This window comes from Aptenodytes forsteri, unplaced genomic scaffold (assembly GCF_000699145.1).
Source record: "Aptenodytes forsteri isolate BGI_AS27 unplaced genomic scaffold, ASM69914v1 Scaffold284, whole genome shotgun sequence".
Classification (NCBI taxonomy): Eukaryota; Metazoa; Chordata; class Aves; order Sphenisciformes; family Spheniscidae; genus Aptenodytes; species Aptenodytes forsteri.
Genome location: NW_008794445.1, coordinates 2,354,740 through 2,380,070, shown reverse-complemented (window position 1 = coordinate 2,380,070; position 25,331 = coordinate 2,354,740). Strand labels below are relative to the sequence as shown.

Genomic DNA, 25,331 nt, shown 5'->3' with positions numbered 1-25,331 from the left:
GGGGGCGCGCGGGCACCCCCGCCCCCCAGGCTCCGCCCCCCGCGCTGAGGCGGCGTCGCGCGGGCAGGGCTGAGGCCGCCCGGGTTCCCGCAGCGCGGTTTTCAAGCCCTGAGGTCGCAATGGCGCCTCGGCTTTGAGGGCACTTGGAAACGTGGCCTGAGCGATGCTGTGGAGCGCTCCGGGGCTCCCGAAATGATAGCCTGGAGAAGCGCGCACCCCCCTGCAGGCCCTGTGGTATAGGGGAGCTCGCGGTGGTGCCCCAGCCCTTATGTGGCTGGAGGAGAGAGCGTGGTCAGCTCACCTCGATGAGGAGAGAAATCCCACGGAAGTGATACGTATTTTAAAATTTCCCTGTTGCTACCCCTTCCTCTTGTCTAGGGGGAATACGGACATCTCCGTTTCTTAACCTTGAGGCCTTCGGTCATGGGAGAAAGAAGCACCTTTCGGCCACCGCTGCAAGCGTGTGTGGAGGGGGAGGGAAGAGGGGCAGGGTCATGAGGATCCTGTGAAATGGGGTCACCTTGGACACCAAAGAGGCCTGAGGGAGTCTAGCGTTGAAATGTTTTTCTTAGCACCACGTCATGTTCTGTGCAACCTCTAGGGAAGACCAAGCCCAGGAAAGCCCAAGATACCAGCTCTCGGCTGCACTGCTGCTCTGTAGACACCCCAAGAGGCCTCTGTTTATCTCAGCTTGGAGGCTGTCTCCCACCGAGGTGATCCACAGCCCTTTCCCACCCTCTTTTGCAGGCGTAGTGGGACCGTGCCCTCAGGCCAGCGATGGGAAGGTGTCTAGAGCGGCTGACAGGTGGTTCTCAATACCCACCGCAGTTTGGAGTGGTCCGTGGTCATCTGGAGTCAAGCACAACAGTAAAATTGCTTGTGTGCCAGCCTGAACGATAGAAACAAAACCAGAGATAACTGATTTTGCTCTTCTTTAAGAACCTTTCTAGGCTGAGGTAGGCTGTTTCAGGAGGGACAGTTTCCACTGAACCAGCTCAGCTGGAGCAGGAGGGAAGACACAAGAATCGTTCCCACGGCTTTTGTATGTTGTAAGTCATCAGAAGAGCTCTCCAGGTGTGTGAGTGGCATATCTTGGAGTGAGTGATGGCCGGCAGACAGGCTGTGGCAGCAGGGGGCTTGGGGAAGAGCATGTTTCCCTGTGTGAATCGAGGCTGAAGGGGCTGCAATATGAGTGACGTGCAGTTTCAGTCATGTGTAGCAGTGCAATTGTGGTGAGGGTGGGAGTGTTAAGTAGTCTTGACTTCCAGCAGCGGCTTGATGCTCTTTTAATGACATCTTTGTGGCAAATATATTAGATTCAGATGCACTTCAGAAATAATTGCCAGTTAATTAACCTTATTCTATGGAACGATGGTTTTTGCTGCAGGGGATCCTGCCAGAGGATTCCAGCTCCCTTTCCTGTAAATCCTTTGTCTATTGTTTTGTTACATCTCTTTCTTCCAAATATACAAAGATTTCAGATCCTTCCCCTTCACACAAGGCTCACAAATATTCAGCCATTCAAGCAGACTTAGGTACACAGGCAGAATTACTTTTTTAAAGATTACTTTTGGCCAAAGATAGAAGAAAATGCTAAATTTAGAACCTCAGTCTACAAACAAGTTTTCACATGTTTAGCTTTATGTATAAGCTTGGTCTCACCGATGTCATTTGGAGTATTCCTGTGGGTAAAGCTGTGAGTGGGTACAAGTAATTATAGGAATGGGTCTCGAGTCTGCATTAAAATCAAAAGTAGGATGGACACATTTAGTACTAATAAAGGTTTGTTTTCTTACCTGTATCAAGAAGAATTCCCAGTGCTGCAGAAATCTGTGTAGAACAGCATTGTTCGTGTCATTAAAAAGCAACAGGCGAGTTTCTCTGCTTTAAAACATGATGTCACTTTTTCAGCATTGCAGCAGAAGCGTATGCTTATTTAATGACATTCAAGGTTGCAGTCATGCACCTTGATGAGCACAGGCAGACCCTGTCCTTGCTCAGAGCGCCACTGAAATCAGCAAGGCTTCGGGTGTGCTCAGAGACTGCCAGCGTGTATCGCATTGCAGGACTGGCAATTTAGGAGTCCTTTCTGTCTTCTTGTATCCATAAGTGAGTCCTTCTGTGACTAACAAGAGTGAGTCTGTGTGTGGGTGCGGTAGGGCAGAATGTGATCTCAACGAGAGAATAAAACAACTTTCCTACAGATACGAGATAGAAAAGCTGCCGCTTTCCTTGTTTGTACAATGACTAGTCACCTCTTGCAGTTAAAAATGTGCCCTGTTCCTAATTTAAATGCCTGGCTTCAGCTCGTAGTCACTAATCATTGCCATTCTGGTTTATTTTTTTCCTGCCTGTTTGGGCTGGAACACAGACCTGGTGTAAAACATCTTTTTCTTGGTGAAAATACTTGTGCCAGATTCTGTCTGGATGTTCCTGTGGTTCTGTCACTGACCCTCTGCCCTAACCTTGAGTGAGGCAATTAACTACTTGGTCTGCAAAAAGTGAATAGTAAGATTTACCAAAGGAGGCAGTTGGCTGTGCTAAATGAATATTTATCCAGCATTTTGCAGCCCTCCAAAGGAAAGCGCTACCAAAGCTTCTGTGCGGCTTCATGAGTATCTGCTCACAGAGACCAATAGCTTTATGCAGCACTTGCAAGATGAAATACTGCACCAACAGAGTTTTTGTTGGCTGTATTGATCGAGCTTATTTTTTTTCTTTGTTTTATTTATGCTTCTTACCTTCAGCAAATCCTCTCAGAAATTACCACGCTGTATTCTCGTACAGCCAAAATCTCCCCAAGAATGCAGGATATCGGTCACTGAACCTCATCATCCGTGCACCAATAAATGAATTATACGATTCAGTGACTGCCAGATCCACAGCTCCCTCTCATGTTAAACTCACGTATTTCTCATTCCTCCCTCTCTCTCTCTCCTTCCCTTTGTATATTTATTGTTACTCATTGCTTCTCTGTCCCTAATGCTAGGGATTATACACACGGTATTTCAGGTGCCAAGCTGTACTACCGCCTTCCTGTTCTTACTACTGTTTTCTCTGTGGAAAAGGAAGAAGCATGATCACTCTGCTGGGCTGCTGGATAAAAGATGAACAACGTGATTGAACAACGTGCCGTGGGGAGCAGGGAACATAGGGCAGCCCCAGCGGCAGTGCTCTCGTAGGCGCTCAGAAACTGCACACAATGGGAAGCAATTACAGGATCGCTGTCAGAAGCCATCACATCGTTCAGTTTAGTGATCACAAGTGAGATATGTTTAGGGAGATTTTTTTTCTGCCTTGTTTTGATGATAACGGAGGCTGGGGCTGGAAAGGAAAGTCATGATTTTTGGCAAGGCTTGCATGAGGTGATACGGAAAAAAAGAAGGGTCTCGACAGAGCCAGCTTGCTGCACTTGCTCCGCTCCTATGGCAGACCATTACAGAAAGGGATGGTGGAGGGGGTGGCATTGCAAGCCCTCACGCAGCTCCACCCCGAGCTCTCCCCAGCTGCCTCTACCAGCTTCAGCCTGATGCTTCCCACAGGTGCAGATGCCCTAATGCTCCTGGCTCCTCTACAGGCCACTGTTTCCAGGCAGGCTGGAAAGGCAAAGAAATAGAGATGGAGCAGTAGAGAGGACAAGCGTTAAGGAAAGAAAGAGAGCTGGAGACAGAGAGAAGGAGACAGCAGCTTCCTTCCCCCGGCACCCTCCAGAGAGTTGGAGAGCTGCTGCCAGGGGAAGGGGGAATGGTGAGGGAGTGCTGGTCCCCCCGAGAGAGAGCCAAATATCACTGCAAAACAGTTTGTACAGAGCTTTAGGCCAGTTGGGCTTTTGAGGGAGGGAAATGGGGATGTTTCAGTTGTGCCAAAGCATACGATTTTATTGAATTCTATGATACTCTAAACAAAGTCTCGTCTCCTCGAGTCCTGGGATTATGTGAACTTTTTTTATAAAAACAACTTTATTATAGAATTATATTTCTAGATGTCATGGCTGCAAGGCGAAGCTTCAAAACATGACTCATAAGAGCTTGAAATACCAGAAAGCAAAGAGATTTCAAATTATTAGAAGAAATAAACTGGTAATGTTGGAGTCTTATTCATCTTAAATGCTGGCTTTTGGCAACATTTTGTCTCACCAGTTTTTAACTCCACCTGTTGCCAACACAGACATTTGCCTTTCTGTGGGCATGATACCTCCACAACACTTCCACCCCAAAAGCTGGGACTGTAGGAAGGGTCTTTGTCCAAACAAAGATTAATCAAGAAACAGGTAGGTATGTCAACACTTTTGCATATAATCTGATGTGAAGCTACAGCGTGTGTGTGCTCAGTTGTGTCCCCAAGAGGGGAGACAATTTGGAGGAGTGGATACAGCCCACTCGCCATCATCTGCCTCTGCTTACCGTCCTCAAACTGCACAAGGGTTGGGAAATGTGATACTCGGGTATTTGGGTGACAGGCTCATTAAAAGGGGATGAGAAGGAAGCTTCACCTAAGCATTGGCATGCGGGATGGGATTTTGAATTTTATTTTTGTTGCAGTGCCAGCTGAAATGAGATCCTTTTTAATGGCGGGCTGTCGGTTACCGACACCCACTGTCAGCAGTGCCCTGAGAGCTCTTGTTTCCCAGTATTTGATTATGTTTTGAAAATGTGTACTATGCTAGGCACCCAAGCAATGGTCACACACAGATGAATAGAGGTAAAGACTCATCAAAGGAATAAACAGATCTGCTGCTTTCTGGGTGTGGAAATACTGATGTTTATTTTCATATAGGTTTGTATCCTATATTCCTCTGTGTTCCCCATCCACACCTCCTATAGCCATATCCCTTTCACAATGAGAGTCCACTTCTAATATGGCACGTTAAGTTCCTTCTCAAGTTTTCCTACTGATTAGGTAAGAGACACTTGATGGTGTGTGTGATTTGAAACTTAGGCCAAGCAAAACAAGCAACCATTAGCTCCCCCTGAAATATATATCTCAAGAAGGGCAGTTCTTGAGGTCTCTTTCCTCCATTCAAGCCACCGATTGTCACTAAACTTGCCGGCTGGCCATGCAGGAGCACAGGAGCCGTGCTCTCGTAGCAAACCAAGCTAAAAAAGCCATCCCTCCACAAAGAAGGAAATCCAGACCATTTTTATTATATAGTTTGGTTATTTTGAACGTCATAACTTTATTGAGACACCAGTAGTTACCACCTTCACTTTGTTAACCACAAATATATAGGACATTGTAAACACAGGTGCCGAGGTGGCGGGGTTTGCTTTAGTTGGATTTCGGAACGGACAAGGGCGAGGGCCGGAGGGGGAAGAGGGGTGAAGGGACACTCGGGCTTAGACAAGACCACTCAGGGGATCCTGTATGCGGCAGGCCATCCATGAGTCATCGTATATACGTATATATGTATAGCTTTATATTATACATCTTTTTAAATATATATATAATATATATACTATAAACAGGCAGTAATGCGGCAGGGGAAGGGGCAGGGCAGCCCAGGTGGTGTTACAGATGCCACGCAGGCAGCAGGGAGTTGTCTGGATGGATGGTTTGGACTTGCTGCATGAGGTGGCCTCGCTGGGCTCCTTGCCTTGTACCTGCTCTGGGGACCGGAGCCGAGACTCCTGCGGGAACCACCCCGCAACGCTGCCTTCCCAGGTCCTCCCACGTGCTTGTGAGGGTGCAGGGACAAAGACGCCTCCTCCCCTGAGGGAACTGCCAGGAATAATGCGGAGGGGAAGGGTGTGTGATGAGGTGATGAACAGTGTGGTGGGGACGTGGGTGAGCCGGGGATGGGGACACGTCAGGAGACTGAAGCCACAGGTAGAATTGGGGCAAAGTTTCATCATCCCTTTGCCCTTCACAGCCCCTACTTCCACAAAACAGTCCCTTAATTGGGGGCTTCATAAGATAAGAAAACATCAAGGGGCCGTTGCTCCCAACAGGGGATGTAGAATCCTCTGTAATCCAGACAAATGGCAGAGGGGGAAGAAAGCCACCTTATCGTTTTGCTTATGCAGCATTCCCTCTGATCTCCTTATCCCTAGAGTGGGGCTGATCTCACCCACGTTTAGGATCTAAAAGGGACATGTTCCAGCCAGCTGCTCAGGTCTTGCCTACGATCACCAGAAATAGGCAGCACCTTATCAGAAGTGCCTAAGATAAGATAACCAGCCCTTTGGGTAGGTCTGTATCTCTCATCAGCTGCAGAACTAGCCAAATGCCACTGGAAGTTGCATTTTAAAGAGCTACATGCAAACAAGGAGAGTCCCACCCCCAGGTCTGTCACCACCAACCCTCCACTGCAAAGGCTAAAAGCAAGTCAACCCAAGGAGAGTATGCCTTCTCCCATGAGCAAAAGCAAGAAGTCGCCCAAGTATCTACTGTTATAGTGTCCCCTGCCACACCAATGCCTTTCCTATGACACAAAGGAAGGAGGAAAGGGACAGAGAGATGGGCAGTAACCTAGGATGAAGCCACCTGGCTCATCCCTCACTGAAGTGCCGGCTCTGAGGGGGAGGCTCATTCCTACCTGCAGCCCACCAGAGCCCATCAGCTGCTTACATGAGGGAAGCAAGCCAAAGAGGATAAAGAAAAGCTTGCTCATTAGTCAGCCCCAAATGGTGTTCAGCCATCTACATAACTCTGATGGGAGAAGGGGCATGTAAGACGCTTCTGTGCTACACCCCAAAACAGAGCCCCAGGTAGACCCCCCCACGTATGGTCCGTACCTCTCCTCATGCGCCCGGTCCCTCACCCCCTCACCGAGGAGAGGGGACAGGTGATGGGCAGTTCCTCCCAAAAAGTACAACACATTTTTGTGCTGAGGGCTGGTTATTTATAACCTCCTCCTCCTCCTCTTGGTTCCCTTCAGACATCCAAAACGAAAGCACGAAGGATGACACAGATGAATCTGGGTGAGTACAACTAGTTTTGCTCCTCTTCCACCTCGTCATTCGTTCTTTCCTCTCCCCCGGCAGGAGAGATGGACTGGAGGGAGCTCCCCCCACAGCTACAGTCATAACGAACCTCTCTCAATAAAGTAACCCCCTCCCAAGCCTAAATATTAGGCTAAGCCCACAGAAGAAGAAGCCCGAGGGGCTTCCCTCCAAAAAATACCCCTCCTATTTACAGTATTGCTTTCACTCACGGCCACAGAGCAAGGGATGTGTGCCCAGTCCCTCCTGGTGCATCCACGGGGCTAGCTGGTCCCCCTCTCCCATCCTCACCAGTGGTTAACCACCAGCAAGGTGGGGCAAGCCATGGGGAGGACAAGCCATGGGGAGAGCCACCGGCAGCACAAGTCTGCTGGTAGGAGCAGGTAGAAATGGTGCCTATATACAGCAGAGAACAACTGCCCCCCCTTCCCTCTTGGGGCCTGCAGCTCTACATTTTTCTACCCCTTCCCTATCGTCGTGGGGCAGATGGAGCGGAGTCGTGCTGGGAGGAGGGGAAGGACTGGTAACCTCGATGTCCTCCAAGATGAGATGTTTACTAAACCACAGGCCAGAACTGTGTCCCATCCTCCTGACTCCTAAGGGTGCTACAGGGAATAGGCTGGACGCTCAAGGGAAGCACCTACGGATTTTGGATCTGCTCGTGATCTCTGCTACTGGAGCCAGCATTGCATGGGGCAGGGTGGCTGCCCGGGGGATGGAGCTCCTCACTGCTGCAAGGCCTACCCTGCTTCTTGTACTCTGAGATATGCCTGTGCTGGAGAGAATTGTCCAGGTGGCTATTGCTGAATTATTTCCCTTTAGGGACCGTCTTCATGCATAGACATTACTTCTATCCTGGAATAAACAGTGTGCTTCCAGAATCGTGTCTTTACCTAAAGCAAAATGATGAGGAGTGTGGAATGATGTCAATGCGAGCTCTATCTGAGAGTCACTACTGCCACCTAGGTGAGGCTTTAAAGACAGCCAGGATTTGAGATGCTGCAGAAGACGCACTAAGGTATAGTCTATGGTAAGTACAGCAAGACCAGTTTTCAGAGAGCTCGGTCTGGCCCCAACCAATTCTCTGCGCACTAAGACCTCCTCCACATCTGAGTGGGAGGCAAAGCACAGCTGTGAGGGGCAGGACCCTTCCCCGCTTGGTTGCACCCCTGTGCAAGAGCCAGACGTGTGCTGGCCATCCCAGCAGCAGTATTTCTTTCCAGGGGGAGTCTTGCTCCATTCCTGTGTGCTACAAAGATGGTGTCAGCAAGAGGCTTTGCACTGTGGTAGCAAAGGAACGGAAGAGGGTTCAGCAGGACCTGAGGAGCAAAACTGGCTTTCTTCTCCTCCTCCTGCCCAGGGTGAAATGGCAAAGCTCTCCTCTCCCCTCGAACCAGCCCAGCTGGGGATGAGGGCTCTCAGGGCCCCCTAGAAGCCCACCTCCTCCATCCTTCCTCCCACAGGGACTGCGCCTGGGGGTCAGGGACTGGGCATGGCTCCCCTCCTGCCTCACCAAACACTGGTCTGAGAAGAATGGTGAGCAGGACGTACAGGTGAGGGGAACCACCTCCACCTCAATCCAAGGGGGCTGGGGAAGGAGTGACTCTCATGCCCCTCTGCTCTGCCGAGTCTCTTGCTGTAACCTACAGACGTGCCTGTGGTTTTTGATTGTACCCGCAAATCTTCCTCCTTCCCTTCCCATTTTATCTCTTTGTGCTCCCCCCCCCAATACCACTTCTCCCCAAACGCTCTAAAAATAAAGCACCCCTCCCTCACTAGTGGGTGGGAGAGAAAAGCCCACAAAAAAGCCCAAAAGTCTTTGCACAGGGGACATCATTCCCACCCCCCTCCAGCCCCCTCTCCACCCCTGCACATCTGCATGCTGACTCTAACACCGTCCCCCTCCCTGAGCCACCAGACCCTCTGGCCCGATTCGGATGCTCCCACGTCTACTCCAGCCTTTAGCGACACCGTCTCTTCTAGGAATGTCCCCGGTCCCTCTCACCCCTTTCCTTCTGCCTCCAGCACCCTCTCCCCTGCCCTGCTGGTGCCGTTGCCCCTCTCCTGCTCACTGGCCAGACTCTGCCCTCCACAGCAAGGCAGGAGGGAGAGGAGGTAAGGGGGGACCTTCCTCTCACAACGCAGTGACAGATTTTGGAAGAATTTGGTTCTGGCAGGTAGTTTTGGGGGGAGGAGGAGGAGGAAGAGGTGATGGGGAAACCTTTTTTTCTTTTTTTTCCTTTTTTAAAAACTGTAAATAAAAACAGATGACCCAGAAGGCTGGAGCATAGCTGAGAGCCACTTCTTGTGCCACTACGCACGTCTGGTTTGTGCCTCGGCTTTCTGCCGGCAGTGGGAAAGGGGGCAGAAGGGAAGGGGGAAGGGAAAGGGGCATCGGTGGCTCAGTAGTTCTGCGTTTGGTACCCCTGTGTCTCGGTGTCGAAAGCATCTGCTGGAGGGGGCTGCTGGTACGTCCCCACCGCGTCTGTAGCATCCTCCTCATTCGTGTAGGGAGCATAAGGCATGCCGGAGTCCTGGCTTGGGTCCATGTAGTCCTGGGAGAAGAGGGCCGAATCGGCACCCAGCCGGAAACGCTGATACGCCAGGAATGCCTGGCCCACCTTTAAGGGAGGAGGTGGAGGGAAGAGATGGGAAGCAGAGAGGGGAAGGAAGAAAGAGAGGGGGAACGTACCGAGAAAGAGAAACAAACAAAAGTGGGGTTAGTAGTGGTTATGGATTAGTGTGCAAAGCCTGCCTGGAAGATTGCTGGTGAAAAACCCCCGAGAGCATGGAGGTTCAGGCTGCCCCACAAAAAGCGCAAGCCCACCCGGAGAGAGGAGGACTGGGCAGGGATGGCTGCGAGCCCAGCTGGCTGCGTGCAGCCTGCCGGGGTTCCCTGCTGCCTCTGGGATGTGCTGGGCACCTCCTGCCCGGCAGTGGGGTTTCACCGACATGGCGCAGGTCGCAGAGGCTCAAACAGCCCGTGGTTATCCCGTTCAGACACTCCTGCCCCTGGGAAAGGCAATCTGCCTCAGCTCCACCGCAGAAGGTTTGTCTGCCAGGCTGGATGTACGCAGCCATTTTGCCTGCAGAGGCCAGGAAGGAGAGCAGGATTTGACCCGGAGTAGCGAGGTAGTGGTCACCCCCCGTAACCCCTTCACTGGCCAACATCTGCACGGTGCAGCATGCTCCTTGGGAAGGAGCAGAAGGAGGCAAGGCAGCTGCTTCCCAGACCAGGGGACAGTTAGCAAACGTACTGCTGCCTCCCGCCCCAGGCACTGCAGGCAGGACACCCTTTGGTGGACTGAGGGAGCTCAGGCATGGGGTTCAGCATTGCAGACACCAGCAGGCACGGCTCGTTGTCCCAGAGCATCCCTGATAGAGGTAAGCGGTCTAGTAGGTGACGGGTTAGAGGTTTTTGGGGAATGAGGGCTGGGCAAAATGGAGGAGATGATAAAGTGGTGGGGGCAGAGGGCATCTCCTGGCTGAAGTATTAGGTCTGAGCAGTCACCAAAAGAAAGGCACAGCGGTGTTACGCAGCATTAGTTAGGGTACAGGTGAGGGAGAGAAGGGGGCAGCAGAGGAGGAGGAGAAATTGCCAGTTCCAACTCCCCAGAGGGAGATCCCCCATTCAGTGGGCAACCTGGCCCACTCCGGTTCAGTGGCCCATCTCTTCCCACCCCGTGCCCTGCCGTGACCACACATGGATGCCCGTGGTCGAGGCGTTGGAACTGTCTGTGCTCGGTAACCTCCAGCTGCATCCCTCCACCTCTTCCCTCAAATTCCCCCATCAGTAAGAGGCACTAAGGCAGCAAGGATGGGGAGTTAGGGAACAGGGTGTTGTATTCTTCCTGAAAAGTAATGTCTCTGAGTCTCCGGAAAGCCAGATATGTGAGGAAGCCCTGTGAGGAGAGAGAGGGGTGTGGGGAGGAGAATCAGTAAGGAGGAGCAAACCAGAGCATTTGATTGAAATAAAGACCCCAAGGAACCGGAGGAAGAGGATGCCTATTTAGCCACTCGCAAGCCCGTGTGTTGGGGAGGACCACTGCAGGTGGTGGCACCTCAAAAAGGGTCCTGGGGGACCCCTTGCAAAAGCCTTGCTCCTCGTCACACTTTCTGCTGGAGCTTGCGAGGGGCCTTCGGCGGCACTTGAGTGCAGGATGCTGCTCATGGGGGGGACACACACGCTGCTGTCCCTTGCCCCCACTTGGTGTTACCTTGGCGAGGGTGCTGACCGCCCAACCCTCTGCAGCCCCCCCTCCTCTCTGATAGCTTCGTGTGGTCTTACGGCACCCTTCCTACCTGGCCCCTGCCCAGCGTTAAGGCCGTAGGGAGAGGAGAAGATAAAGCCACAAGGACTTACGCATGGAGACTGGCCTAAAATGCTTTCCTGCTTGGCACTATCCTCTCACTTCAGACAAAAATCACTCGGGCTTGGTGCTTTCAGAGATGGGAGGAAATCGTGGGGGATATTTATATTGCACACCACAGTTTTTCCAGGAAACTGTCCAATAAAGAACTGCTGGGGAAAGGGCAGTCTTAAGAGACAGCACCATCACCTTTCTAAGAGGCGACCCAGTGAGGCAGTGCTGCAGTCGTGGGTACAGACGGAGAGCCCAGAGGGACGCCGATTGCAGCCTCTTGTGGCCACTGATGACATTTCACATGATGGGAGCAAAGCAGGGAGGGAGATGGGTGCAACCCCCGGCCTGGAGCTCCCTTCTCTGCTTAGCGTCTGGGAGGTGAAAATGCTGTTAAAGTCCTCTGACGCACAGGGAAAATCATGCTTGGGGAGCTGGCTTGTCCAAGGTCATATTAGAGGTTTGTCAAGGACACTCCTTACTGGGATATGGGACCCTCTTTCCCATTGTGCTTATTAATGCTCTAGCACCTTCTTCCATGTAAATTTTTGAGTCCTTGTTTCCCAAGTTTACCTCCTAAGCACCTCCCCTCCTGCTTTTCCTTCTCAGAAGCCATGTGAACTGAGATCTCAGAGGGAATCACTGTTAGCCAGTCACCATCCGTTCCCCACAAGCTAATACAGTGCAGAGGACACTTGATCCAACATCATGGCTGCTGTACTCACCCAGGTGAAGATGGAGAAGAACGAGAACGTGATGGCTGCTCGGGCTGCATCCCCTCCCTCATTCATTGGGTTGTCCTCTTCTTTTGAAGCTTGCCACTGGTTGGTCAGAAAGCAGAAGCCAACGAACCAGAGGAATGCCCAAAAGGCTGGGACGGACCACCACCAGCATGCCGAAGGGGAAGGGGAGAGACATCAAGAAGGTATGTGTGAACAGAACATAAACACATCATGTTTCTCTGGAAACTTCAACCCTGTGAGACCCACCAGTGTGTTGCAGACTGAGCCAAACTCTGACTGCGCAGCCTGTCTAAGCCCAAACGAGCTGGCAGGCTTGCTGATGGCTAAATTGTCAAGGTGACGATAGGTGTTTGCAGAAAGTACCTCTGGAGAGTTCATTTGCTTGTGTTTGGATTGATCACAGGACTTGCATTTGGCCTTGGGAGGGAGCCTGAAGGGCTTCCAGTACAGGAGCAATCACCTGGGCTCTCTGAAACAGCCACTGCTTCACAACCCTGTCCTACAAGGACAAGCAAAGAGCAATTCCTTCCAAGGGAGCTGCAGAAGAGCAGGAAGCAGCCGGCCTGCAATTGCACAGAGACCGGCCTTTGCTCAGGACAGCACAGGCTAAGGGACTCACACGAAGGAAAGGTGCTGAAGGATCATTAACAAGCTGCACCCCCGGGAAAGGGGTGAAGGTAGGGGGGAGCCCCAAGTCCAGACTGGCAGCTGGTGGGGAGGAGTGGAACTCACCCTGTCTGCCAGGCGCAGCCAGATACCCGCCAGGGAGGGAAACGGGCATTCCTAAGTGGCAGCAAAACAGGGCTCAGTCCTTCCCCTTCCCCTTCTCTTGTTACCTGTACACAGGACTGCTAGGCAAGGGGCTAACCGTGAACAAACTTGCAAGCCAGAAGTCCTAAACAAGTTCAGATGCTGCACCTGATCCTGCTCCCACTCCACTCGTGGCCCCTTTGACAAACTGTGGGGGGACCCTGACGTGGAGAAGTTTGCCTGTATGTCCGGAGTAAGCCAAGAGAGCAATTCAGGATCACGGCATGAGAGCAAAGCGCCTCCTCACACTGCTGCTGACTGGCTTTACACATGCACACACACACCCACCATCGCTCTGTCTGTCACTTCAACACACTACTGGGGATGGAGAGATCTGACTGTAAGTTAGAATAAGCCTCAGGACTAGATGAGGTCTTGCACAGCTATTCACGTGGGGAATGCCAGGTAACCTAGGAGGACTGGTTTAGTCAGCCTGCATGAAATCCTCAACGTTTTTTTATGTTAAAATATACGGGGTTCAATCACCTGGAGCTGGAAAAGAAGGAAGTACCATCTCCAGAGGCATCAACACGTGGCCTTAGCAAATGCAAGCATGCAGGGAGGCAAGACCTGCTGAGCCGAAAGGGCTCCCTGAGCCTATGGAGAACAGCAGAGAGGCATCAGCCAGATTGGCTGAGAAGAAGAGAAAGGGAAAGAAAAGGAGAGAGAGAGAAGGTCTGAGAGAGTAAAGAACCCAAAGACCTCCCTGCTAGCAGGAACCTGGCCTGCGAGGTGGCAGAAGCTCCCTCCCTCTCCCTTGCCAGCAGAGGAGAGGGGCACTATGGCCAACCGGCCAGGAAGCTCACCCGAAACTCCGATGTCCGAGAGCACTGCCTTCTTGCGGTCCTTGACGCTGCTGATCTGCGGAAAGTAGGCATCTAGAGCCAGGTAAAGAAGGCAGCTGAGGAAGGCAAGGACACCCACGGTAATGCCATAGTTGCAGGCATTGTGATTGCGGTTGAAAATGCAGTGCTCTTGTGTCTCGTCCAGGCGGTTCACGTACCCTTCATTGACAATGGAGCCAAACACCACGATGGAGAACACCTGGTGGAGAGGGAGGCAGGAGACACGTTAGGGCAAGCCCCATCTCTATGGACCAGCACAAAGGAGCTGAGCTTTGTGCAGCACAGCCGCCCTTTGCAGGCACCTCTCTGCCCTGCTGAGCTCCCATCCCGCTGCCTTGCCTGGGCTGTAGCCATGGGGAATTTACTGGGGAGACAGTCTCATTTTATTTCTGAGGATTAACTTAAAATAGGACACTTTTAGATCGAGCCTTTTTATCCATCTGATCTAAAGCGATGTAAAGCAGTCGCAGTCTGGAGCAAGGGTGGCTTCCCACACGCACACAGGGAGGCGACATGGAGTGTAAATTGGGATATGGTTTTGGTGCAGGTGCCTGCATACAAGGGCTCCAAGCAGCGGAAATCCTCTTAGTATGCACTTATTCTCCCACTCACTCCTTTCCCTTCTAGGAATTAATTGTTTCTACCACGCATTTGTTCACTAATTTTATCTATCCAGCTACTACGCTCTTTTCCCCATCCACCCTCCCACAATCCACAGCTCTGCGGCTCTGTTCTGCCGTGCTCCTGCTCTCCCCATCTCCCTGCAAGTCACACACCTCTCTCCACCAGTTTTCCATCAGCCCAGCCCATGACACCACCTATCCTTCTGCCCACTCACCCGTACGTCGACACCCTCCAAACTTCCCCACGGATTTCACGGGCCAAACATTTGGCCACCTGGCCTCCACGTCCACCTGTCAGGGCCACCATGAGTCTTCCCTACCTGTCACCGCCACTGCCACTGCATGTTATTTTAAATCGGGTAGAATCAAGGATGAGTCCAGGTAGAAATGCCGTAATCCGCAGTTGCCAGTCTAATCTTTGCTCACAGGCTTAGCCTTTGTCACCTGCCACAAGGCCGTCCCTCTTTGACACAGCAGGTTCACCAAAGCAGAGAGCTATTTACAGCAGCCCCAGTCCTGCATCTCAGATAAACAGCTTCTCCTCGCAGCCACAGGAGAAAGAGGGGAAGATTAAGGTGGCATGTACAGATTTTTCTTTGCAGGGCATCTTGAGACCTTGGTAGGAACAGCTCGCCTGCAGGCTGCCTGCGAGGGCCCCAGGCAGACGGAAAATGGGACCTCAAGCATGGGGTGAACATACATATGACATGCACTAGGATGTCACCGGAGCACTCTGCTAGCCTGGGAGCTGTCTGCGCAACAGGAGCCTGGCACCCTTGGAACCACCACTCAATCCCCAAGGAGAAGCAGCACACAAGAAGATGAGGTGGCCAAGTCTCCTGCAGGGAGTGGAGGTAGGTCTGAGGGTTTGCTAGGTCAGAAGGACCCCAGTACCACTTAACCCAACCAAGCACCCTGAGATCACATGGCAGACAACCTATAAAGTGGAGAAGCAGCTTTGCGAATGCAGGGAAAATTAACTGTTGATCAATACCAACCTGATACACCATCTATCATCAGTGGGGTTGGATGCCTGAGATCCACAGCACAGACCTCTGCTGTTTGACCTGTGGCATCAAGAACCAGAGGAAAAACCTTACTTACGGTCCCTGACAGCCCTTGGGCAGATATTCAACGCTGACCACATTTCAGCTGCCAAACTCTAACGAGTATCCAGACACCAATACTAGTTTTTCACTCCAAAGCTCATAATTGGGTCACGCTTGGGTTGCTGACATTGGGCATATTTTTGATGCACTAGAGCAAACTAAAAAAGCTGGAAGCCGGCGTTCCTAAGCGTGGGGACTGTATGGGTTCTCTGAAAGTTCACGAGAGCTTTTTAAGCTTGGAAGTAAATCAACTGATTTGTCCTCTTCCTACTTCTTCCTGAAAATAGAGATTGATCATACTTTGCAGAAATTACCCATGAAAAACAAAATCAAATAAAAATCTCTTCTGCCTGAAGCAAAGGTTTGGTCTTCAAAATTTCAGCCTGCATGGTTGGGAAAGGCAGCAAAATTGCACACAATTACAGCCAGGCTCTTTCAGTGGGAAGTCTCACACACCTTCTCAACAGGCTGGGCTGACAGGTCTGCCTAGGACCATTGGCAGTAACACTGTGTTCCTCTAACCTGAGGGGGAACTGACAGACTCCCTGAAGTGACATCCCGATGTGAGGCTGTGACCAGCACCGATGCTGCCACCTGAAGTACCAGCCTCCTTATATTGGGATTACAAAATGGGTGCCCCGTTTTCCACAGCATTAGACAAAATGCACAGCTTCTCTTTGGAAGACGAGAAACAGCCTCGAAAGTAGCATAGCCTGGTGTTCAGTTTTGGTTTAGGGCTCAAAACTGGTAAAATGTCGATTCCCCAAGCCAGGTCAACCCTTGCAACGACCTGTATTGCAAGTCTCTGCTTACTCATTTGGGATGAATGAACCTCTGTAATGGCCTCTCCCCAGAAACACCTCTGTTTACTCTGCTCATATCCTGACACACATCTTCCCTCTGCTCTTACCTTTGGGTTTGCTGCTGGCCTGTAAGGGCTCTCATCTGTGAGTGAAGAAGCAGAATAATTCCTTTTTGCATTTGCCCCTTTATACCTATCTATGTTGGCCCTTCATGAAGACACAGCTCAGAGTCACGAGATCAGAGGGACATCTCCCTCTCCCTAAAATTTCAAGCAGAGGTGGCATTCCTAACTTCCTTTCTCCATCTTCGGTCAGCCAAGATGCCACTTCTCTCCTATGAAGAGAAACCTGTTTTACAGCCTGGAGGTGCCCAAGGTATGACTTACTAGCAAGCATCTGATCTTAGGAGTTTTCTGGGGAGATTCCACTCAGGGTATTCTCACTCATGAGCAGAACAAGTCACTGCAGATGCTTATCTTCTGTGTCCTGAAACAGCGACTCCAAAGTACTCTTTGTCCTTAGGAAAGCCTTCTATGGACCAAAGCACAGTAGTTTAAGGGATGTCTCCTCCTGTCCATGTTTTCCTCACTACTGGTATCAGCTCTGGTCCATGCTCTGCTCCCTCGTGCTGCAGAGAGGACAAGGTTAGTGGCAGTGGAGAGGGTTTGCTCCCTTTGCCAGCCTACCACGGCCCTCGTAGCATAGCAAAACGCCGTGAGGATCCACTGTGCATAGAAGCCTTGAGCTGGACTGGATAACAGAGATTGGGCAAGAACGGGCAGGTTCAAACCAGAGGTTTCAGACCGACGGGCAGAGCTGGACAGCAGGAGAAGAGGCAATCGCTGCTGCTGCCAACAGGCAGCATCACCCATTTTATCCCCGTGATGTCTGTACCCAGAAGCTGTTGCGCCGGGTGCACAGACAAACAATTTTCTAGAAAAAATGATAATTATGAGAGCCCAGATCTCGCAGCCCTCAGGAGAAACTGTTGCACACTTAATCCATGGCAGCTACTTGTTGTCGGTAAGGGGGCAGGTGGGTAGAAGCTCACTGACGTAGCAAGTCATCTTAGAAAGAGCAAGTATTTTTTATTTCCTTGATTTCACAATCCGTGCCCATGCAAAGATGATCCAGGCAGCAGGTGCAGTATGAATGCTGCCTGGATTATAAACAAAGCACCAAGTCTGCAAGGATGAAGCATTTACGTTCCCATTCTCATCACATCTGCAGCACTTCTGAAGAAATGCCAGCTACCAGCAGCACTGGCACGAGCCTCTTGCCCCTCTGCGTTACCGCTGCTTGCTCCTTCTACCCATTTGGCATAGCGAATCCCTGCTGCACAAGGCCTCGCTTACAGCCACTGATAAAATGGTCCAAAATACGCATCCAGCTGCGAAGAGGAGGCGAGTAGGAGATGGCAGGAGTCTTCTCCTGACTGAGCACTGAGATGCAGGGAAGTGACTTGTCCGAAGGCAGACAGGAGGCGGGCGCAAAGCACTGCATCCCAATGCTTCCAAATGCAGCCCATCCTTCCGCTCTGTGGAGGGAGATCATTAGCTGCTTTCCTATGCTCGGCGACAAAAAACAGCCAGCCAGCCCCAGCTTTGTGCACCTCAGTGACCTCATTTCTTCAGCAAGGCTGTTTAAGTCACTTAACAGGACTTGAAGTAACTAGATTTTTAGGTTGAGAGGGTTTCCTTAAGCCTCCAAGAGCAACGTTAAGTGGGCAGGTGTGCGGCCTGTCTGGAGGCGCGCATTTAATAAGCAGTAATATATTTGGCCACACTCAAAAAAGGGACAGAAAACAGCATGTGGAGGTCTGACCAACTCAGCATTGCTGCTGGGACCCGTCTTTTCTCGACTTCACCGCTCCTTAAACATCGCATCCACACAGGATGATTTTCCTAGACTTCTGTTTTCATCAAAGAGCTCCAAGACACCAAGCTAAGCCCAGAGCCAGGCATTTTGCAAAGCTGACAGAGACAGAGCAACTTGCCGAAAGACGCAGCAAAATGAACGTAATGCTAAGCACTGCGGGGAGGAGACAGGGAGAGGCTGAGAGTTTCCCTGTCCCAGTTTCTCAAGGGGCTCGTGCTGGCCATTACAGGGGTGTAAGGGCTCACTACAGTGAGAAAAGTGCAGAACAGGCAAAAAGCTGCATCCTACCATAAAAGACCTTTTTTTTTTCCTCTTACTGAACTGGGTGATCTGATTTTGCCAGAGGCAAAGGCGAGAGATGAGCCCTCAGAGGAGAGGCTCTCTGATCCCTCCCCACCTCCCTGCTGCAAGCTCAGCCCCGCAGAAAGCCAGGCAAAACCTCCTGAGCATCATGTGAGGCTTTCCACCAGGCTGCCCATCCCCAGCCGTGCATCAGACGCTCCTGAGCATCATGTGATGGAGGCACAGCATGGCCAGCCTCCGGCAGTGCACTCGGATTTTCCTGCACCTCATCCCAGGAGTTTGTCACGCTGCCTACTGACTTCATCCCCGAGATCCCCGCAATGGTCGTAGCGGGAATGAGGCTGAAGAGGGTTTCTGTGGAGCCACCTGCTTGGGCTCGCTGCGGTGCCCTCCGGTCACAGGCTCTGTCGCACTGCGTGTTGCCTCTCCCTCTCCCAAACCCCCTTTTTATTCTATTATAGAGAGGAAACAGTTTGGTGACATAATATTCCTCGTGGGACTTCAAATCAAATCCACCTCGGGCAGAACGAACCCATAAGCTCTTCTGTGTCTGAACTGGTAATGACCAGGAACAAATCTGTTTAAAAAGAAAGCAAGAGCTGGAGAGAGCTCAATTGTTAAACTGGCAGAGATGATCTGGCTTTCATTTTCATTCAGCCACTCACGAATGGAGTTTCTGGAAAGCTTTGGAGAGTCCTGCACAGACATGTATTATTATTATTATTATTATCATCATTAAATCTACTTGTATTTAGTTCATTTTGAAGAAAACATATGCAGCTTTTGATATGCATGGGACTGGCAGTTTGGAAAAAGGCAGCCTCTATTTATTCCCTCCAGCCGGCACCACGCAGGCAGCGAACGACTCCTGCCCATGGTCTCGATGGTGTATCTGAGCCCTGTGCGGGTGCTGGAGGGGGCCAGCCTCCCCGTACCCATTTGTACCTGATTCCCCTGAGCACGGGCTGGCGGAAGAGCACAGGTACACCAGCACCTCTCTCCCAGCTCACCCTCCCTGGCCAGCAGCCACATGGCACCAGCTCCCCAGCTGGGGCTGAGCTGGAGCAGGTGATGGAGCAGAGAAAGGCTCCGCATCCCTAATTCCTGCCACGAGATCTGGGAGAGGCTTTCCTGGCCAGCCAGCTTTTTTTCACACATGGCTTGGCAGCTGACAGGCCGGCCATTAACCCTTCTGCCTCCCGCCAGACCTGTGCCCGGATCAATCTTCACCCCCACAGCAGCCCAAGCCCCGGGTGATGCTGGGGCAGCCCAGGAGCCAGCAGCCGGGAAGCCTCTAACGACAGCCAGGCCCAGGCTGAGCAGCCGTGCCTGCCACCCGGGGAGGGAGAAAGGGCTTTGCCGTGGGAAGATGCCCACTGGTGTAACAGGAGGCTGCGTCCCAGAGAGCAACTTCAGGAAGCTCCGTCCAGTCCCGCAGGTCTGACGCTCTTCTTGTGGTCAAACAGCAACTTCTGTCCCACCGCTACTAGTGCCAACTCCCCATGGCCACACCTCCATGGTGGTATCCAGGTACTTCTGTGCTTTCCAGATGGTCCCTACATCACCAGGTCACTGCTCAGCGAAGTGACCACCCAAAAGTTGCATCTTTTTCCATGAGGAAGAGTTCAGTTTTCTTTCTAGCAACACAAATCTCCCTCCTCGGCCTGGCTGTGCCAACCTAGGTGGAGGACCGCATCCACTGCCACCTGCGTCTGCCCCTCTCACAGCCACACTAGTCCTCTCTGCTGCCTTGTCTTGCCACAAATGTTTGCCTCAGCCATGTCTCATCTCCATGCAGTTTCTCTGCTCCTCACCTGTGTGCCTCTCATGTTTTGAAATAGCAGATTACACAAGATTACCTTATTTTTTTGCTCATATTTCTGACTGCCTTTGGTCCCTATGTGCCATTTCTCAGATTTTTATCTGCAAATGTCATTAACGAGAGATTTGTTCCTGCTCCAAGATCTTTCCTGGAAACGCTATGCTGGAAACAACGTGACCTGCTGTATCCAACCCCGAATCACCCCGTGGCTCTGCACATCTATTGCTTGTCTTCTGATGTGGCCTCTCACCCAATCCCAGTGACAGCGATCCCCAAAAAACCCTTTTGAAGCCAACCCAAGGATCCCATGAAGAACCATACCTAAGGCTTGACCGAAAGCACATGCTTTGAACCGCCGCATTTCCTTCATCGTGCACCAACGTATCTCACAAGCACGCAGCCAGTGAGCATGGTGGCTGGGGCAAAAATCACGTGGAGGAGCAGAGGCAGAGATCATGAGCTATGGTCCACAAACATGCGGAACATCTCAGCTGAATTTAGCTGGGACAGAAAGAAGGTGGAGGTTGCAGCTGGTTTCAGACTAACATGGCCCCTGGGCTCTAAGGGTCAATTTGACTGCCACCACAAGCCCATGCCAGTTGTCCTTTCCATACGGGAAAGGGCGGCATAAGGGGAAGACGCAAAGGGTGTTGTAAGCAGGGCGTCAGCGCAGTGAGCCAGGACCCACTGGCAAGGCAGGAGATGGGGCTCCCTGCCATGCCGGGGCTTGCCTCCATCCTCCAGCTCGCAGGCACCAGCCTGTCATGGCAAGGCTGGGGACGCGGGTCCCGTCCTTCACCTGCCTTGTCTGCTCAGCTGGAGTTGCCTGGGATGTGCCATGCCTGCAGAGACAGGGGACAGCGCTTCTCATCCTGGCTCGAAACGTCTGCACGCTCCCACCAGCCAGGGGACGTGGTGGCAACGGCAGCAGGTGATGGAGGAGGAGATGGAGGGCAGGCAGCGCCTCTCCTCACCGAACCTCCCTCCGGAGGGGCAGTGCCCTGGGCGTCAGAGACAGATTTGGTGTCTCAAACCGTGTGGCAAGGTTTAATGGGCTGCTTTGCCTGCACAGCTGCGGTTGGAAATACTCTCACTCAAGTCACCTAGCTGGACCTCCTTCCAAAAAGCGAGTTACTTTTGCCTTGTTAAGCTTTTACATCGAGCAGCGCTTCAGTTTCTCCAGCGAGCAGGTTTCCAAGCAGTCAGGAGCGCCTGGAACAACCAGTTTCAATTAGCATTTTACTTATTTATGGAGCCAGCACTACATCCAACGCCTGCGGGTTGCAAAGGAGCCTCCCAGCTCCCCCGCGCCGGCTGCAGAGAGCACTGCGGGTCAGGGTGCAACAGGATTACACAGGGATGTGCCCACGCTCACCTGCTGTATTTCAAGAACAATCCTGGAGCCACACACCGTAGCACAGCTCTAGCTCGGTGTGGGTCACTCAGCTCCACTAGCTCCAGCTGTTGGGTCACCTAAGAAGGCTGAAGGTAGGTCTATATGTCAAGGTGCTAAAAAACCCACCCATGCACCTGTGTCTCATCTACCATGGGGCACCAGTTGTGCGATGCAGCTCAGCTCGGAGCATGCCTCCATGTTGCAGCCGGCGGCAAGCGAAGCGGCACGGCATGGAGCAATGCCTTGAAAGACCAGGACTGTGAGTAAACCCCAGCCACCCATCACAACAGGGCGAGTTGCTTGACTTCTCTTCACCACCGCTGGGAATAGGGAGGGAGTTGTTCTGCCCTTCCCCACAGAGAGGTGGGGAAGCCTCCGGCATCTTCCAGCAGCACATTGCTTTAGTCGGCAAGTCTCAGTCCAACCAAATCGGACAAGTCCCCTCACTGCAAGATCCAGATGCCCTTGGAGGCATCCTCAGCAGAGATGCTCAGGAGGGACTGCTCCATAGGGCTGCCTCCCTGCGCTACAAGGTGCTGCTTCATCCAGGCAAGTGCATCTGAGGCAGGCAGCAGCAGAGAAATGGTTTGCACTGAGGCTGAACATCCAAACCTGACACGGGCGCTCTGCAGTTCCACCACTGCTCGCCAGCACCCACGCCAGGCAACCTTTTTTCAGGGAGATGCATACTTACTCCGCTGTGCCTGGCCTCCAAAGCACCCAAGAAACCTGAGCTGCCTCACAACACTGTCGCGGTGGACAGATGCTCCAGAATTGCTAACCTCTTTCCATAGTTTAGCATGCTCCTTGTCAAACCTATCCCATCTCCTCCTCAGCAAGGAGCAACATAAATAATCTTCGGTCACCCCATCTGCTCCTGATCCTGCAGCTCTCCCTGGAGATTTACCGCCATCTCAATTGGGCTGCAAACTCCCTGGGCAGGAGCCAGTTTTGCTGCCTGTTGGTAAAAAGCCATAGGTACCTCTGTGCCATCATAAAGTCTGCTAAAAGGCAGCATGACCTGAGCACAAGGTCACTGCCTGGGGAAGCAATCACAAGAATTTCTGCTCTCAGTGAAAGCTCATCATGTGAAACGGGCCAAAAGGAGTCTCCAGCTTGCCCTGGGGAGACAACGGACCACCCATACCATGAGCAGGATAAAGGCAAATGAGATCTCAGGAGATGGCAGGCAAGGTGATTCCAGTGCGTGAAGAGCAGGTGAAAGGAAGGACTCACAGAGACCACAGGGAGGGAGAGCCCTTTGCCGCCAAAAGAGTTTGGCTTGTAGAGCCTGGTGATAGAAAGGCTAAGTGCGGATGTGATCACAGTCTATAAATATACCCGGGGGTAAACACCAAGGAGGGAAAAGCACCATTTAAACTGAAGGGCACAAGAGCACAAAAGCAAATGGATAAAAACCCAGCCACAAATAGATTTACAGTGGAAGGCCCTGACCGTTGGAGCCACTGAACCCTCTCCCAGAGGGACTGAGAAGGGCAAAAACCCCATGAACTAGTCTTTTTTCAGAAAATTCAACTAATTTATGGAAGGGGCCATAAAAGGTCTGATGCTTTTGACAGCCTGAGATAGGACTTCAATGCCCATGAGGACCTCTCTTGGTCTCAAGTTAAAAAAAAGACCAAAACTACAACTAAATATCTGGGGTGAGCTTGTGGCTCGCTGGCTTTGCAGAAGGAGAGGTGCTCGGGAGGATAGACAAGACCAAGCCGGTGGAAAAGCAGGAGAAGGAACTTGTATTTTGGGAAGGAAGAGGTGCACGCGTAGCCTTGCACCACGATGGCCAGGCCAGCCTCCCTTGCTGAACCGCTGACCTGGAGCACCTCCAGCTCCTGCAAAAGGACTTTAATTTCCATGGCCAAGTGAAGTGCCCAGGGTAAATCCTGTCCTGTCCTCTGTCAAGGTCAGATGGGCAGGGGGAAACAACGCAGAGTCCCAAGGAGATGCCAGTCCCCGGGAAGCACTCCTTGCCTGGGGAGACCTTGTGGGGCGCGGAGCTGAGCTCAGCGAGCGAGCTGACAGTGTCTGAGAATACTCTGAAGCAGAGTAGGTGCCTAATTAAAAAATAAACATATTTCCTGTTCTCTCTCCCTCACCTGGCGCCTCTGGGAAGCCAAAATCCCGCAGTGCTCGGATGAAGGGGAAAAAAAGAAACCACCAGACCAAGAGGGAGAGAGAGAAAGAGGAAATTCTGCCACGGAGATTAGCAATGGGAGAGCCTTTGTAGGTCACATCACGTCCATCATCCCCAGGCACACAAGCTGGCTCCGCTCCACCCTCCTGAGAGTGGGGGGCGCGCATACCCCCTCGCTCGGCGCCCAGAAGCACCCTGGCACGGGCCAGCCTGCTCCCTTTTTCCCCTCCTGAGGGTGGGGGGCGCGCGTTCCCCCTCGCTCGGCGCCCAGCAGCAGCCCTGGCACGGCCAGCCTGCTCCCAGCGTGATGAGCTGTACTGTAAACAAGCTCAGGCAGATGGACGGACGGACAGACTGCCCACATTAATCACGTCCTCAGCTGTTTTGGGGCTCTCCGGCCGCCCTCCAAGTCATGTCACCCAGAGGGGACATCACCCACCCACCCGGCCAGGAGCACAAGGGCTGCCTCTCCACTGCCGGCAGCAAGCCGGGCCACCTTCCCTTTCCCTCCTCGTTTCCCCCGCCTGGCACTGCTTTTATTTTGTTTTCCCAAAGCCAGCCTGACGCCTCTCCTCCCAGCTCCGGTGCGCATGTGTCTCCTCCGCTCTCTCTCCCTGCCCTCCCTTCTCCGCTCCCGGCTGAGACCTCAATCTCTCCCCCACCGGCTCTGTGCTGCAGCTCTCGCTCCCTTAATCCCAATGACCTTCTTGCACATAAGCACTGGCCCCACGGGCAGCCATGGGATCAGTGTCACGGGAAGAGGGAGAGACCTTCCCCCTGGCACCCCGTGCCCTCCCCACTGCCCCCGTTAGACCCTCCTTTCCCCCTGCCCCCTTCCCCACAAATTAGGGAGAGGAAAGCATTACAGGGAAAGGAGGTTGGCGAGGTGAGAGGATGAGGATAAAACACAGAACGATGCCCAGCCCCCATAGCTCCCCCAACTCGCCCTGGCATGGCCAGAGCCCAGCGCCCCCCGAGCCCTGACCAGCTGGAGAGCCACGCCAGGACTGCAGCATCACCCCCCACTCCCCCCTGCCACATCCCGCTGCCTCCCCGCGCCCGCCATAAACCCACCGGCATGGGAGAGTGTTGTGGGGGGGAGAAGACCCCACCACAACCCCCAAAACGGCAGAGATCGAGACGGGGTCACGGTCCAACCTAGCTCACCCCTTCCCTCCCCAGGGAAGAAACCCCAAACCAGAGTGCTCTCACCCCATATGGCCCTATATCTATATGGTCCTATAACCACACACATGGATATATATGTACATATGGCTGTACATCTGTCTGTGCACACATATACGCGGATATACATGGAGATATATACATACGGAGATATATAAACCCAGAGATAGAACCATATATCCAAACACACATGCATATATATATGGAGATATAGCCATAAATGCTTATGGAGGCGTATACATGTATATCTGTGTGTGTATGGATCTAGATGTGTGGAGACATATCAATGGACATATGCATATCTATATATGTGGATACATGTGCATACACCAGCATATATAAAATATATAATAATAAATA

The 25,331-nt window shown here is 52.2% G+C and overlaps 3 protein-coding genes across 3 annotated transcripts in view; 1 reads left to right on the top strand and 2 right to left on the bottom strand.

Annotated features, from left to right (window-relative positions):
* The window catches only part of TAB1 (TGF-beta activated kinase 1 (MAP3K7) binding protein 1), a 10,495-nt gene extending 9,646 nt beyond the window's left edge, over positions 1-849 (bottom strand). The window contains exon 1 of the mRNA XM_009290114.1: positions 824-849. Coding sequence (XP_009288389.1) covers positions 824-849 — 26 coding nt within the window. The remainder of the gene's footprint in view (positions 1-823) is intronic.
* A 4,428-nt stretch (positions 850-5,277) lies between these two features.
* On the bottom strand, positions 5,278-14,630 carry SYNGR1 (synaptogyrin 1). The gene is made up of 4 exons (XM_019474811.1): positions 14,539-14,630; positions 13,662-13,918; positions 12,028-12,173; positions 5,278-9,562 (listed from the first exon to the last, which is right to left on the bottom strand). Exons 1-4 carry the CDS (start codon positions 14,628-14,630, stop codon positions 9,344-9,346), a joined length of 714 nt encoding a protein of 237 aa, XP_019330356.1. The 3' UTR covers positions 5,278-9,343.
* RPL3 (ribosomal protein L3) overlaps positions 14,629-25,331 on the top strand; it is a 24,542-nt gene continuing 13,839 nt past the window's right edge. Inside the window, exon 1 of the mRNA XM_019474810.1 lies at positions 14,629-14,682. Coding sequence (XP_019330355.1) covers positions 14,629-14,682 — 54 coding nt within the window. The remainder of the gene's footprint in view (positions 14,683-25,331) is intronic.